General features: G+C 37.8%; 1 protein-coding gene across 1 annotated transcript in view; it reads right to left on the bottom strand.

The window, feature by feature from the left end:
• thsd7ba (thrombospondin, type I, domain containing 7Ba) overlaps nucleotides 1-15,065 on the bottom strand; it is a 189,456-nt gene that overhangs the window by 87,515 nt on the left and 86,876 nt on the right. The window contains exons 5-8 of the mRNA XM_056754951.1: nucleotides 14,199-14,447; nucleotides 13,402-13,571; nucleotides 11,085-11,240; nucleotides 7,316-7,513 (exon numbers count right to left, since the gene is read on the bottom strand). Coding sequence (XP_056610929.1) covers nucleotides 7,316-7,513; nucleotides 11,085-11,240; nucleotides 13,402-13,571; nucleotides 14,199-14,447 — 773 coding nt within the window. The remainder of the gene's footprint in view (nucleotides 1-7,315; nucleotides 7,514-11,084; nucleotides 11,241-13,401; nucleotides 13,572-14,198; nucleotides 14,448-15,065) is intronic.

Below are 15,065 nucleotides of genomic sequence, written 5' to 3'. Positions count from 1 at the left end.
GCTAGTCAACTTATTAACAATTGATCATTTAGCTCTTATCCAAAGCAACATACAGTGCATACAGTAATACAGTAAGTGGAAAGAGGCCATGCTCAAATCTCAAATCTACTACACCTCTACTAAAGTACAGTTAAAAAAAATAATAATAAATACAATTAAATAATACAATAAAAACAAAATACATGATAAAATAATAAAATACAATAAAATATAAATGTGGTGAGGATGACGGGAAGACAGCTGTGAGGCGGGGCCGGTGGCGTAAGTCATAAGAGGACGAGTGACGGGACTGCTGAGGAGAGAGGAACAGGCCCGGACATAGGTTTGTGTTCATGTTCATATGGCCATCAGTCGACCGTGAGGTGGCTGACGGCATTTTACTTCCGTACTATTGTTTATTTATTTAGATTAAAGTGGTTTAAATGTTCGCCGGTTCCTGCCTCCTTCCGCCATGAAAAGGGGAGGAGCAGGGTACGGGGAACTCGCTACTGGCTGTCCTCAGCCAAGAAGGCCAGCCCCAACTGCCAGGAGGCGGAGGAGGATTGGGCCGTCCACCGGACCTCCAGCAGCACCGTATAGCAACACGAGGAAGAGCCTCTCGGCTGAAGTCCGAGCGACAGTATGTCGGGGAACCGGACCTAATTTTTTTTTCCTCTCTCGTCCCTGTCGCTCCTGGTGCTCCCGTCTCCGTTCTCCTGTCTCGTAGGTGCATTCCCCCGGACAAAAAAAAGTGTATTCTTGAGCACATGCACATGCCTTTTTATCCACATCGTTATGTCTGGTTTTAGTTTTATCTGCCCCTAAAATTGACATGAACAAAATGGCCAGATGCTGGTCACTTTACATCAGACCTGTCATCACTCCCGTTTTTCCCATTTGTCACACCCATCTCCCACCACCCTGCCGTTTTTGTTATCTCTCCCATGAAACTCACGTATTTCAGTAATTTCTCTCGTGAAACTCCCAGACCAACGGGAACCGGAACGCAATCGCGGATGGCACTTCGAATTTTCCCGTTTGATTTTATGGTGACTTTAAACATCAAGGTAATTAAAAAACAGTCTTATAAATGAATAATCATTTATGCTTTGACTTATAATAATGTTTAACATAGTCCTTAATGCCATATAGAAGCAAAACGTTACTGCGCAAGCACAGTCATGGACTGCCCTTAAAACCGTCTATAAAATGTCACAACGCAGATGTGCAGACATTAGCTACCCACATCTATAAATGGCTAATTTGATGATGCCATGTGCCATGTGTAGGAATGCACTGAACATTGTGAAGAATGACCTCATTGCTAAAGTGGACGAGCTGTCAAGCGAAGAGGAAGTTCTTCGGGAAGAGCTGGAAACAGTGAATCAGTCCAAGGTCAAAAGTGGACCAGAGAAGTGCTTCATTTGAGCCGGGTCTTGTTCTGGAAAATGTCTAAATGAGAACTTTTGCATTCTGGTATTTCTTTTTAAATGATACGGAATCCGGAGATGCGTGCATGTGTGTGTCGGTACGTTCAAAACAGGATAAATCGCCCTCCGAAGGGTACTTCGGGAAGGGAACACCTCAAAAAACGTTGTCCCAAATAAAGAGAAAATTAAGCTGTTGTAATTGCTCCTATCGCCAAGGGTCAGACTGGGCGGGTTTATGCATGTGTGTTCTAAGGCTAGGATTTGCTTATAGCTCTCAACATGTATTTTTGACCAATCAGCCCTCTTAAGTTCAAAACAATTCTCACTGGTTTCGTTGTGCGCAGCCAACAGCGTAATATTCAGAGATATATACGTGATACTGTGTTCTAATATAAAAAAGATCACGTCGCTAAAAAAAAATCGCTAGATTGATGGTGTTTCTGATGAGAAGAGATTCAAAGAAAAGATGGACCTGCAGCACATCTGGATCAGGATATCAGGTTGTGGGCTCTTCATGAATGGAAAGGTACATCATGTAATTCATTTTACTTCTCACGTTCTGCGCAGAATAAATCTGAGTAAAATGTCATTAGTCAGTTAATTAATAGTTTGTTCCAGGAAAACTGAAGATGTATGGTCAGTGTCGGTCACCGTGCCTTTAAATAGCTTTTTTGATTCAGAAATGATTGGCAATATTCATATACAAATTAAGTACTGGCCCCGGGGGACCCACAGAAAGAGATCACAGGTCTCCTGGATTTTGGTACACAAATGACAGGTAAGCTTTACATGTTGGTCATATATGTTCTCTTGTTTCCTTAGCATGCAGTTGTTTGGCAAAATAAGCTTCACTGTTCATGCAGATGGTCAAATGTCAGGCAATATGAGAACATAAACGCTAGGTCTGTTTTAAGACAGTCAAGGCTGTAGCCAGATTTCAATCAGTGTGAAATGTACGACAGCTGTCTCTTAAGAGTTCTGCCAAGTTGTGAAAAGAGTTCAGCTCTGCCCTTGAATACAGAATAGAGGGATGTGGAGTATAATACATCACTACACAATGTGTTTTAACCGTCCTGCAAACTGGAGCACACTGAACATCAGGGTAGACAAAAATGCTCCATTTCATGGCCAGAGTGGAACAGCCCTTGATATTCATGCATCGATATGTTCATTCTTGGGGAAATAAAATAGAAGCCGAGCTTTTGTCCTCCAGAGCCCAATTAACTCCAGTAAAAGGAAGTCTTGGAGGCTGCGTTGAAAATAACATGTGCCCGAAAAATGCTTCATTATTCTGCCAGTCTCCTCCTTAGATTTGGGATGAAAGGTTAAACAATAGAGTGACTGATTCACTTCATCCTTAATTGAACCAGACTTCTCATCAATGTAATTATCAAAATAAAGAGAGTCATTTAGAAGCTGTTAGCTGTCATTACTAAAATTAGTTTTACCTATAAATAAAGGGTAATTAAATTTCTTACAGCACAGATGTATTCAAACGAGAGTGAAAATTAGGTCAAAGCTAATGTGTACGGTAACACAGAGGAGTTCATTCATAATGATAGACACTAGAAACAAATACAAAAATAAGAGCCACTATTCCTCATGCCAAAACACCTTATTATATCAAATTAAATAAATGCAGTGGAAGATGAAAGGGAATTAAGATCACACTCTTGTCATCAAATTTGATGTTATTTTCATTAGAAATTATCACAGAAAAGAGCTGACCGTAAAAATGATTTACTGTTCTACTAAAAGCCCTCACACGTGTCAGTTATCCTGACATATAATTCATAATAAACTGCAATGAATTCTTCATGCCTTTCTAAAATATCCATCCATTATCTGTTATGACACAATAATAAAGTATGCATAAAAGCTGAAGACAGTTTGTTTCGTAGGTTGTAAAGATGGCCTATTAAGGTTTCATGAAAGGCTTGATGAAGTTCACAATGCAGTTACTCATCTTAACGCATTCATTCATTTCTCATACATTACAGAGTTGGGTTAAATAGGTCAAACTAGCTGATCTCCAAAGCACGCTTCTAAAATAAAAAGGCTCTCAAACAGCTTTACAGCAAAAATCCTAGATTAATGCCCTGCTAAAAGAGTAAAATGACACGTTGGGATGCATCCGGATGCAGTTTAATGGACACTTAAAAGCCCTTTTCTATATTTGATATCATTTGTTATAATAGCATATTTTAGAGAAATTCTGAAAGTCCAGAAGTCTAACAGTATATACAGACAAAGTGGTCTTTAATTATTGATAAAACATATAATTCCCAGAGCTAGACTTTTACAGTAGCTCGAATGATCAGCATGTAGTGCTAGTAATGCAAATGTCAAGGTTTTAGCATATAAAGACAGTTTATAAATTCGAATATTACTGAAAACAAGTAAAATAAATGACAAGTAAATAACATTACTAGCAAGTTTAAAACTATGTCTAGCCAGAATTATTTTGGGTTACCAACAGAACAACCGTTACTTGGCTAAACTTAAATGCGTCAAAGTTTCACGACCCATATAACAAATTGTTTATTAATAAAATTAACATGCAATAAAATTCAACCAATTCTTTCTTTAATTTAATTATTATACCATATAATGAAAAAAATTAATATAAATCAATAAAATATATATTTTTATATAAAAGATCATACAGAAACATACAGGAAAATAATTTCAGGCAAAGGTCGTGTTTCTGATGAAACCGCCTACACATCACTTTGTAAGATGTAGACACTTTATATTTTAAATCTAACATAACTAAATCTTAAAAATATTAATTTAACATTTTGATTCGGTTAAATTAAGGTGACCTTATCAATTAAAGGGGTCATATGGTGCGAATGTTTTTCTATGTCTTTTGTGTGTTATATGTTGCACAGTCATGTTTTTGACAAGTAAAATTGCTAAAATTTAAGTGTCGGAACAAAAGATAAATTCTATCTTGTGTAACTATACCCCCACAAATCTACGTCAGTTCGCGGTAGCATTTGACTAAGACCACCCGAATGTAGACGCGAGTAAGGTGGGCGTAGATGTAAATCAGCGCATTTCACCGAAAATTGCTTCACGAATGTGGGAGAGAGATTAAGACCGGCTATGCGCGAAAGCTTTGGTTAAAAAGCGGGGCCATTCCAACTATGAAAACTTTGCTGGCACTTCAGGTTCGCAGCCTTTAAATATATTGTCATTGTAAAAGACTTTGTTGCTGACTAAAGTGACTAGAGTTTGTCGTGTGTTTGCGATCTGCAAATGCAGACACGTGCGCAACATGGAAAAAAAGACAATATAAGTCCTAATAATCAGTAATAATGTTCCAACTAGAGGCAGCAAATGTCGTGTTTATAATGGGGTTTATTATCTTTGTTGAGTCGCGACGAGATGTGGCCAAAGACTGGTTGATCAAGAAGGGTTAAAACGCTCACGTTATTTATTATGTTACCATTACCTGCTGTAATGCGAGTTTCTATCTCACACAAACTCTGTATGATGTATATGGTTGTTTGTTTATAGTCTTTATAACATTGTATATAAAAGGTAAAACAGTTGGCTGTATCAGATTTGGGATCGAAGTGATATATGAAGTCACAATGACATTTTATCACCTGTCTGTCTGTACAATTGCTCGGGAACATGATGTTCCGAATATGGTAAGAGGCGTTGCATTTCCCTTACACTCTTGCAGTATTCAACCAATCACTACGCACTGGTTAGCTGGCCAATCATAGCACACCTCGCAGTTCAGAGCGATGAGCTTTGTAAAAAATCAGTGCGTTTCAGAGAGGTGGGGCAAAGAGGAGATACAAACATGCACGGTATGTGGAAAATACAGCGTTTTTGGACCTTAAATCGTGTATACACATTGCATTACATCTAAAACAAACCCTAATATTTTTTTTAGCCATGTCATATGACCCCTTTAATAATCGACCAAATTTGTACACCCATATGTAACAGAATACTGAAAGTGTTTCTCATATGTTCTATAACCAGAGAGATGTCGGTTTTGCTGGTTGTTGATTAATACCAGCTGTGAATTATCACAACGCGCTCAAGAAGTAACGTCACAGGAAAATAACTGAATGGTGTCCCAATGTGAAGGGAGGCAGGGTCCTGACCAGTAGTGGAACCCATGAACATGATATACTGATTCACGACTTTGGGAGCAAGGAAGCTGATCGAGACACTCCCTTGACTCTGGCTGCGTAAAAATACCAAAAATGCAGTCTTGACCACTTGAGAATGCTTGCACGTGGCAGGAAGTAAGAGTGTAACGGACATTTGTCCAAAAAAAAAACGACAAACTGCATTGCCCTTAACGCACGCTAAACCCAAACTATCTTGAATACCGCTTCCGTGTATCCCATCATGCATCACATTCTGGATATATCATGAGACCTTTTGCCCTGGTCTCGCGAGATGTTGCTGAAATCTTTCCAGTGTAAATTATACAACTACTTTTTAAGGTTATATCTATATTTATTCAATCTTTGGCTAACATGTGTTTTTCTTTTGTTTTTGCCTTTTTCGGTACAGCTGCTTGGATAAAATACATGTAAAGCGCTATAAAAACACTTGACTTGACAATATAATTAGATATTACATAAAATTCTGTAGTAAAAGGTAGTGTTGCACATTTTATTGGTGAAAACTTCAGAGTTATGTATTTTGAAAAGCTGCTTTTTATCACATAATTAGAAACACCACATTAATTAACGTTATATGTTTGCATTTGCTAAGTGTGTCCCATCGGGTTAGAAATACTACATGCTCACTTGGGATCTTCACACCCACTAGAACACTTGGGCCAAAAACAGGAAATACGTCATTAAAGTAGCCAAGTGGTCAAGTGCAAAGACCGCAAGTGGGTACAGGATGCAGCCGCTGACTCTTATGATGTTTTATAATGCCTCGTTGTAAATTCTTCTTCGCTGAAGCAGCGGCACGCGACCAAGGAATAGTGTAGCTCACAGCTCGATCTGCTGGTGTAAATAATCACTGTGTGATTGAACTGGTACTTCGCATGTTGATTGGGCTTTTTCAGCGTATTTACTGGTTGTTTTGGACGTACTGTAAAACGGGAAAATCTGGTCACTTTATTATAAATGTTCTGATGGTTGTTTTATGTTCAAACGTTTGTGTAGTGTTAACTGAAACAGGAAGTTCTTCTTGACCAGTGTTGTTTTTAATCTTTTGAAGTGGGCTATAGCTGTAAAATGTATGCATTAATTCCAATGCCAGGCATTTGCCAAATGCATGTATACAAAATATAAATACACATTCTTATACAACCTAACAATACTTTCTTCTATGAAAGCACTGCGAACGTTTCCATTAGCGCTTGAGGAGAGGGATCTGCCAAATGAGGCTTGTTCCAGCACAAATTAAGCCCTGTTTCAGTGTTAAACGTGAAACAGATAACCCAGGATTCGGTTTACCAGGGGTTAAGAATAACCTAATGATTTCAAGTGTGAAAAGCCCTAAAGTGTGCTGCTTGTTAAAGTGTTTTCACTAAAGTTTTCACTTGATGAACAGTAAAATACATGTAAAATCGTACAGATTTTCAGTGAATAGAGGGAGATCAATATGCAAGGGTCAGAAAATCAATAACTCCATGTGCCCCCTAGCAACCACCTACACCGTTAGAAAATGCATTTATACTAACAACCACTCTGAAAACCTTAGCAACAGCACCTCAATGGCTTAACAACCACCCACATCACTCCAGCAACTGCAAAGCACTGTTCTCCCAACTACTCAGAATCCCTTAGCAACCACATAGCAACACCCGGACAAGCCATATAGCTACCAATCATCAATACATATAAGTTTTATAATGGCAAGCAAAATCGAGCAATGTTTGGCATGATGCGCACTATGATTATTTAATATACCTTGAGAGTTGACGCAAGCGGCAATTTGAGTCCTGGTGCCATTTCCACAGTTTCCATTGCTGGGCACACATGCGCTCTCAGACTGTACATGCCACTGAAAGCATACAGGATCCTCACAGGGCATGGACTCCAGAAGGTGGGCACAGTTATCTGTTCCAGAGCCCTCCTCCAGCACCTCTCTCCTCCTCTGCCTGTAGCCTGTGAAGAGAGAGACAGGTGGATTAAGGGTATTGTGAGGCGAAATGAGTGCCAGTTTCTGGTCAGTGAGTTCTGGACTGTAATTCTAGAGGCGGCTGAACATGCCTGCAATAGAAACTGATTTGAAAAGACTTTCTGTCAACAGTTTTTGTGACAGAATGAAATTCTCCTCCTGGTTTGCTAGAAATTCGCCTGAATACACTTCATTCGGTCATTTGTGATGCTATTATGAATGACCGCAAACTGAGACCCAAATTATGACTGAAATATTGTTAAATTGTGAAGGTTGGAAACATTAAAGCTCTGGTTAAAATATAAACTTTTTAAAATGAAATAGCAGTGTGCCACGCTGTTTAAAAGATCACTATATTTTAAGAAGTATTTTAGGCCGTTTTTAATATTTCAAAAACTGGCATATGTTTAGCCATCCTTTGGACGATATGAAAAAGCATTAAAGTTGAGTACATTGAGGAGAGAAACAGTGATGAATCAGGCTATAATCCAAACATCATTTATTAAATCGCAGCAGATTTTTTAAGCATGAGGGCCGGACTATAGTTATCTGTGTACTATCTGATTTTGTTTTCGCTCTATGATGGATTGATAATAACTGCCCAGATCTTTCCTCTCGAGTATGTTAATACAAAGGTGGGTTTGTTTCGGTTCACACCCCCCCAGGGGGTCTTGACTCAACAGTCCTGGGAAAATCATAGTGTCAGCCAAGATAGAAAGCCTTTGAAATAACACCCCACAGCTCTCAACACTGCTTTGACACAAAAAGCGTCAAACTCTCTAAGACATTAGTGTATTGTATGATGACAGCCTTGAATGTATCAAATACATAATTAAAACCTAGGATTTACATATTTTACCGGCCTGCTTTAATTCAACACATCTATGTAAATAACCAAGTATAGCCTATATATATACCATACTGTTCTGCAGACTTCTGTAAATCCTTAAATCTGTATCACAAATCATACAGCATGAAGGGTCGATAGAATTTTCTATTTATAAGTCACAACATCAAAGGCATTTTCTGTGCGCCTTCAAGAAAACGATCACTTTTTTTGCTATTTTCTATTTAATCCATTTCATATGTATACTAAATTCTGTTTTATGTAAAGAGGGGTTTATGTTGCATTATTTCACAGCACAGAATACTTGATATATGTACTTTATAGAATACTTTATCAATATTTAGTATCTAATAATATACTCACGAGGTACGCAGATGGCTAGCTGTACATTATCTCTAATGGTTGGTAGACTCTACTCCATCCTATTTATTATTAAACAGCTAAATTCTAAAGAAAATAAAAAATAAGTAAGGTTCTCTACTTTGAAGAACATGACAAGTTATGGATTTAAAAAAGCATCATTTTATCCTTAGACTACAAAGGCCAAATCCTGTGACACCAAAGGAGCAAATACAGCAACCAATCTTTCTTTAACGACACCTGAGCTGCACACTGTTGGACGTCCTATATGCCATATCTTTGTTCGTACAGTACACACATACAGGTCATGTCTGCAGTCCTGTCTACAGATCAATCGGAAGGAATGCCTAGATGCCCAATCCCTCCTCCAAACTGTGAAAAACAATTTGGTGGAGACACATCCCTGTGTATATTAATAATTGAAAGGTTCACAGGAGCTATCGGATTTATTCATGGGAAAGACCTGTGGGCTACAGTTCACATCTAATACTTCAGAAGCTTATCAGTCCCACTTCAATGCTCCCAACTCACATTAATGCAGAATAGAATTTGCCATTTACAATCATTACCAACCCCATGTTCAATTCCTTTCTCCGCATGCTTACACTCCCGGTTAAAGATCACACAAAGAGGGCAAAGAATGTAACTGTGGGCAATTGGAGATTTGTAATACAGTAGAAAGGTTAATAAAACAACAACAAAAAAACCTACAGTTTTGCATACATCATTCAATATCAAGATCAAATGATCCTCCGATCACTTAGGGAAAACCCTAGAGAGCAGTAAATACTGAAAACTCTTTTTAACAAGGTGCTTTCTAAACTATAAATACCCCGCTCTCAAATTAGAGATGATCCTGTAGGAACAAAAAATGAAATTTCTTTACTATCTTATTTTTTTTCTTTCTAGATGGGTTGAAATAGAGAACAAATAGATTTTTTGCTGCATCCTGCCATTTCTCAACTGTTTCAGAAGTGAGCTTAAATGACACACGGTGTTCTGAACATAAATACATTTCTCACCAGCTTCTTCATCAAGATATCAGAGTAATGCTTTAAGAAATAATAGATACTTCCTTCAGTTTTTTATTCATAAATTAATTGATATTATGAACAGTGATGTCTGATATCTTGGTTATACCCTGCACATAACAAATCAGCATCAGTATCACTCACATTATAAACAGACTGATAGCCCAAAAGACATACTGGATACATTTGAATGAAAACTATATTAGGTGTAAAAAGAGGATCTTCTGAAAAATTGACTTTCCTTTAGGATTACCATAATTTATTATATAAAAAAATACTAGCAAAAGATTGCCTTAACCAATTAAATTATAAGACTGTAGCTTTGTTAAAGTAACAATTATTCTTATGCCATAATAGTACATTTTGGACAATTATTTAGATTGCAAATGGCTTCGAGTTGTGTGATATTCCTCTGTCCTCTGTTAAATTCTCTCATTATGAAATCTTTCTCTGGCAGCTCAACACAGCAAAAGATGTTATCACCTTCAACAGTGTTGTCTCACACCAGTGCAAGAGGTGTCACTTAATCACACTATTTTAACTTCAGTTTAGCTCAGTGTCAATAACTGTGCAGTGTTCTTAAAATAATATACTTCATGTGCAGATATGAATCCTATTGATATTAATCCTACTTATGATCCCTGATCCTTAAAAAACAAGAAACCTGTCACCAGGGCAATACCCTTTTGAAAAGTACATCTTTGCACCAAAAATATTGCATGTACCTCATAGGTACGTATTTGTACCAAAAAGTGTGTCTTTACTATCTAATGCATACTGTACTGTATATGTGGACCATATAGATGGTTTAGGTGCAAAAAAATAAACAAACGTTATGTTGCCCAATCGTTACTTCCAGAAGACCTCCACAAAGAATCAATAACTGTTGAGTAGTTTTAATTCAACTGAATACAAGTACTATACAGTACAATATTAATATAAAATACATTTACTTAAATATAAAATGAATTGTTAAATTATAACCAAACGCAGACCAGATGGTAACTTGGGCCAAGCGTGTGCGTCCGATGAAACCGTTTATAGTGTACTGTCGACAACTTGGGGACATTTTTGACCATTTTTCTGACAGTGTCTGTGTCAAAGCACTTGCTACGGCCTATTACCAAAAAACATTGAAGCTTACATGTTGATGTTAAATTGCAAAAAATCTTTCAAATCCAACCCAATCTTTTAAAGTTTTAAACTGGGTCGAAATGACCTGCAACAGCAGCAAAGTGCTAAAGTGGATTTAATAGCTTCTATTATTAACAGCATTGAGTATTTCTATTGATGCCGGTTGACTTTGTTAAGGTCTCCTACCCTTCCACCCTTGGGTTTCCATGCAGTTGTCGTGGAGACAGGCCCCCCAGGAGGACCAGGATGAAAGCAGGCATTGCTGTGGGCATGGTTTGGAGCAGGGCTGTACTGCAGAAGGTAAATCTCCTGCACACAGATGCCCACTCACTGGCCGAGACACTGCAAAACAAAAGAGAGAGAGAGCGTAAAAGGCCTAGATGAAAGTAGATTGAAATTGTCCTGCTGAGGACCAATTCACACCCTTTTGTCAAACAAAGTAGTGCAATTTTCTTTAATTCTCATTTTTAAAACAGAAAAGTGTTATTTTTAAGTTTTTCTGGTTAAAATACTTTACTAAAGAATGGACTGCAACAACTTCATTTCACTTGATTCACTTTGGTATAATTGTGCATTCACCAAGGGCCGTCTCGGCCTCTCACATTTACTGTGGTTTATTAACATAGTGTGAGTTCTCGGCGTCAGGTGGGAAGCAAACAGCACTGTTGATTTTCATTGATCTTTATCCCCAAACAAAATTGATTGAAGAGAGCCACCTTCATCTGTATGCCTTTCCCAACCCAACTTGTTTAAAACCAATCCCAACACGGCTTTCGCTGGCTAAAGCGGCTCCTCGAAATTAATTTCGGAACAAGGTGACTCTCTCTGATTACCTCTAATCTTAGAAACATGCTTCTAACAGGCGAGGTTACTTGTGGTATTAAAGCAAATGGCTGGAATGCTTTGATAATCGAAAAGCCTTCTAACCGAAATTTTTAAGCCAAGGATAATTTTGTCATTTTAGATTATTTACTCAAAGGTGACCAAAATGCATGAGCAATACTGCCTTCATAAAGTTCTTTAGGATATTCTTTCAGAACAAAGGATTTAAAGATAGGCCCCGTCACGTTTGCAACTATATTAAAATCTGTTTGAAACAAAAGATTGCAGGTTGCTTTTCTATTCTTGTTTCTTGTTTTTGTTCTAATTTTTAAGGGGGCTGAGATTACTGTAAATGACATTAAACATTTTATACCTTACATCTCAATTTATAAATAATTATTTATTTTTGTGTACTGTACAGTTCTTGCTCAATATTTGATTTTCTGTTTATTTTCAACCAAAGGGCTGCAAGTTAGGGATTGCAGCTTTAAAATCGAGATAAAACTGCAGTTATATTTTTGTTTTCTTCCTAATGTTGATGTATATCTGAGTTTAACAGATTCTGGAATGATAAAAATGTAGGGTGGAGCTTGACATCATCTTTGGGATTTGATTGGATTGTTGGCATTTGGAAGCTTGGCTATTGGACAGTAAATAAAATCCCGCCCTAAGGTCGAGACATACATCATGCCGAGGAGAGATGCCAATTGGACTGAAAGGGGAAGTTTTGATTATTATTAAGATTTTGATCACCTACAGGGATAAATCATTTCTAATAAACACTTCAATATTCTGATAAAATAAGCATTGAAATTTTATGGGGACTTAAAAAAGTCCCCTCTCCCATTGACTCCCAAACTAGGAAAAATTACTTTACCATTTTTTTGTTCTGTTGAACACAAAAGAAGACATTTTCTAGAAAGTAGGATAGCAAACATTTCTGACTACCCTTGTATTTCTCCTATAACAGTAGTCAATGTAGGGCAAAATGTGGGCAAAATGTGTCTAGTTATAAGCATTCTTCCAAATATCTTTCTCTGTGTTCACCAGAACAAATACATTTATAAAGATTTAAAACAACACGAATGTGAGTAAAAAGGTGACAGAATTTTCATTTTTGGGTGAAGAATCCCTTCAAGAATTAGTACTAGTCTAGTACTATTACATTTTCTGCATTAATAGATCATTGAAGTTTTGCTTCCTTGCCACTGTCGCCTTTGGCATGCTCATACTATTATCTTAAACACACAGATTCTTTTTTTATTTCTTTAATGTCTGTGTGTTTTCTGTAAAGCTGCTTTGGAACAATCTAAATTGTGAAAAGTGGTTGAGGAGGATTGGTGGTGGTTGAGGAGATTGTATAAGCGCTTTAAGTACCCAGAAAAGCGCTATATAAATATAATGAATTATTGTTATTATTACTAAAAGCGCTTTATGAATGAACTTGAATTGAACATAATTACGAAATGGAGTCGATCCAGCTACATTTAAGAGTACCGCACCTACATGCTCATTGTGGATCACATTGACTTGGCTATACAAGGTAACCTGTGATGAATAAGCTAATAAAAATATTCACAGAATGCACTGCACAAAGCTTAGCTGCTGAATCTCACTGCATAGCCATTATATAGCACATATAGTTCATTATTTTGTCAGCTTGACGCAGAAGACACCGTACCCTCTTTTCTGTGGTGAGGGGTGGAGTTATCTGGAACCTGCACACAGTACAGCTGTCTGGTCTGAATCCCTCCACCGCAGAGAACGCTAACATTGTTAAGCCTTCTGTCCTGTTGGCTGAGGAGCGGGGCCACCTGACAGTCTCCCCAGTCTGTGCTCTTCCAAATATACCTGCAGAACAAAACACACACACATACGTACACGCGCTGCGGTTAAACACACTTCTTTTGTTTAGACCCTATTGTGTCATTTTAGATCCTGCTGGGCTCCTCTTAGAAACCGAGTTGGATAAATGGACACAGCGCGCTGGCGCTGAAAGATACTAATAGGCTTAGCTTCCTGTTTTCCGGTAGGAAACTATGTACTAATGAAAAAGCATTGACTTGGTAAAAGTGTTATGATGCATAAAGGAAGGTTTTTAATGAAATAACAGCCGGCTGCAATTGATCAAATACATAATCCCATTAATTAGCTTCTCACAATCTTTTAAACGCTTGGACGCAACAGAGGTTTAGTAAATAAATACTTGATCACAACACTTGAGAAATCATTTAGTACTGAAAAACCCCAAGATGTTTAGTACTTTTTAAGCTAAAGGTTGAATTATTATGAGAGTCATTTGGATGTCAAGGTGATATTGCCATTACAAACCTACACATTGTTCCTGCGGCCCATTTGGTGCGTCAATACATTATTAATGCAAAGGTCATTGGTTCAATGCCAAGAACATCCATAGTGATTAAATCTGTACTTTGAATACAAGTCGGATAAAAGTGTCTAAATGCAAATGTTACAAACCTAGGACAGTTCGGAAGCAAATCTCCGATGATGTTGCAGGCCTCTTTTTCTTCAAGAGTGGGACATTCTTTCCCGTGACCAATGGGATTTTGCGTTATGCTTCGGCTCCGGACGCGAAAACCTGGAGACATATCTGACGCTCTGCATGTCTTTGAACATGGACTCCAAGCTGACCAATCAGACGTCTCACAGTCCCTGGGCATAATGCAGGACTGGAATGTTCCAGGGCCATTGTCAAGGGTACAAAGACTATAGACGAGAAAAAATAAATAATGCTCGACAAAATAAAAGTGATACCTAATTACAGACTCATCCACACAAGTCACCCGATTCAATTACTTGTATATCATAATCTGTTTGTGTAGCATTCATTCGCTCCATTTTAAATGATAATTAGACTATAATTGGAAAAACTGCAGAAATTGAACTCAGGTGGGAAATATTCAAATCACCACGTTTCATTAAGCATGCACGCAGAATACACAAATGAATATGTTAAGTAGCGCAAATGCTCGCTCTCACTGTAAAATAACAGAGTTCTCTCGCTTGTTATGCTACACCTGCAGTAAACCTGTCAGTTCCCATTCTGCTCTACAGAGCTCTACAATACCCCCATCTTTGAAGTGTGAATGATGATGTCTGCGATTGGTGTTCAACTAATGCAGAATGAGAAACCCACTCCTTGAAAACAAAGAGGTTCCTGTGGCTTAACCAACAACATCTGCTTTGCCAAAGACAAAAGACATTTCAACAGCTGAACCAACGCAGATTCATATTTAAAACATGATACTGACAGAATACAGGCTCCAAAGTCATATCTTACTGTCAAACACAGATTTGATCCAAGTCTTGACACACAACAGAAAA

Source organism: Triplophysa dalaica, chromosome 8 (genome assembly GCF_015846415.1).
Source record: "Triplophysa dalaica isolate WHDGS20190420 chromosome 8, ASM1584641v1, whole genome shotgun sequence".
NCBI classification, from domain to species: Eukaryota; Metazoa; Chordata; class Actinopteri; order Cypriniformes; family Nemacheilidae; genus Triplophysa; species Triplophysa dalaica.
This window is presented reverse-complemented; position numbering and strand designations above follow the sequence as displayed.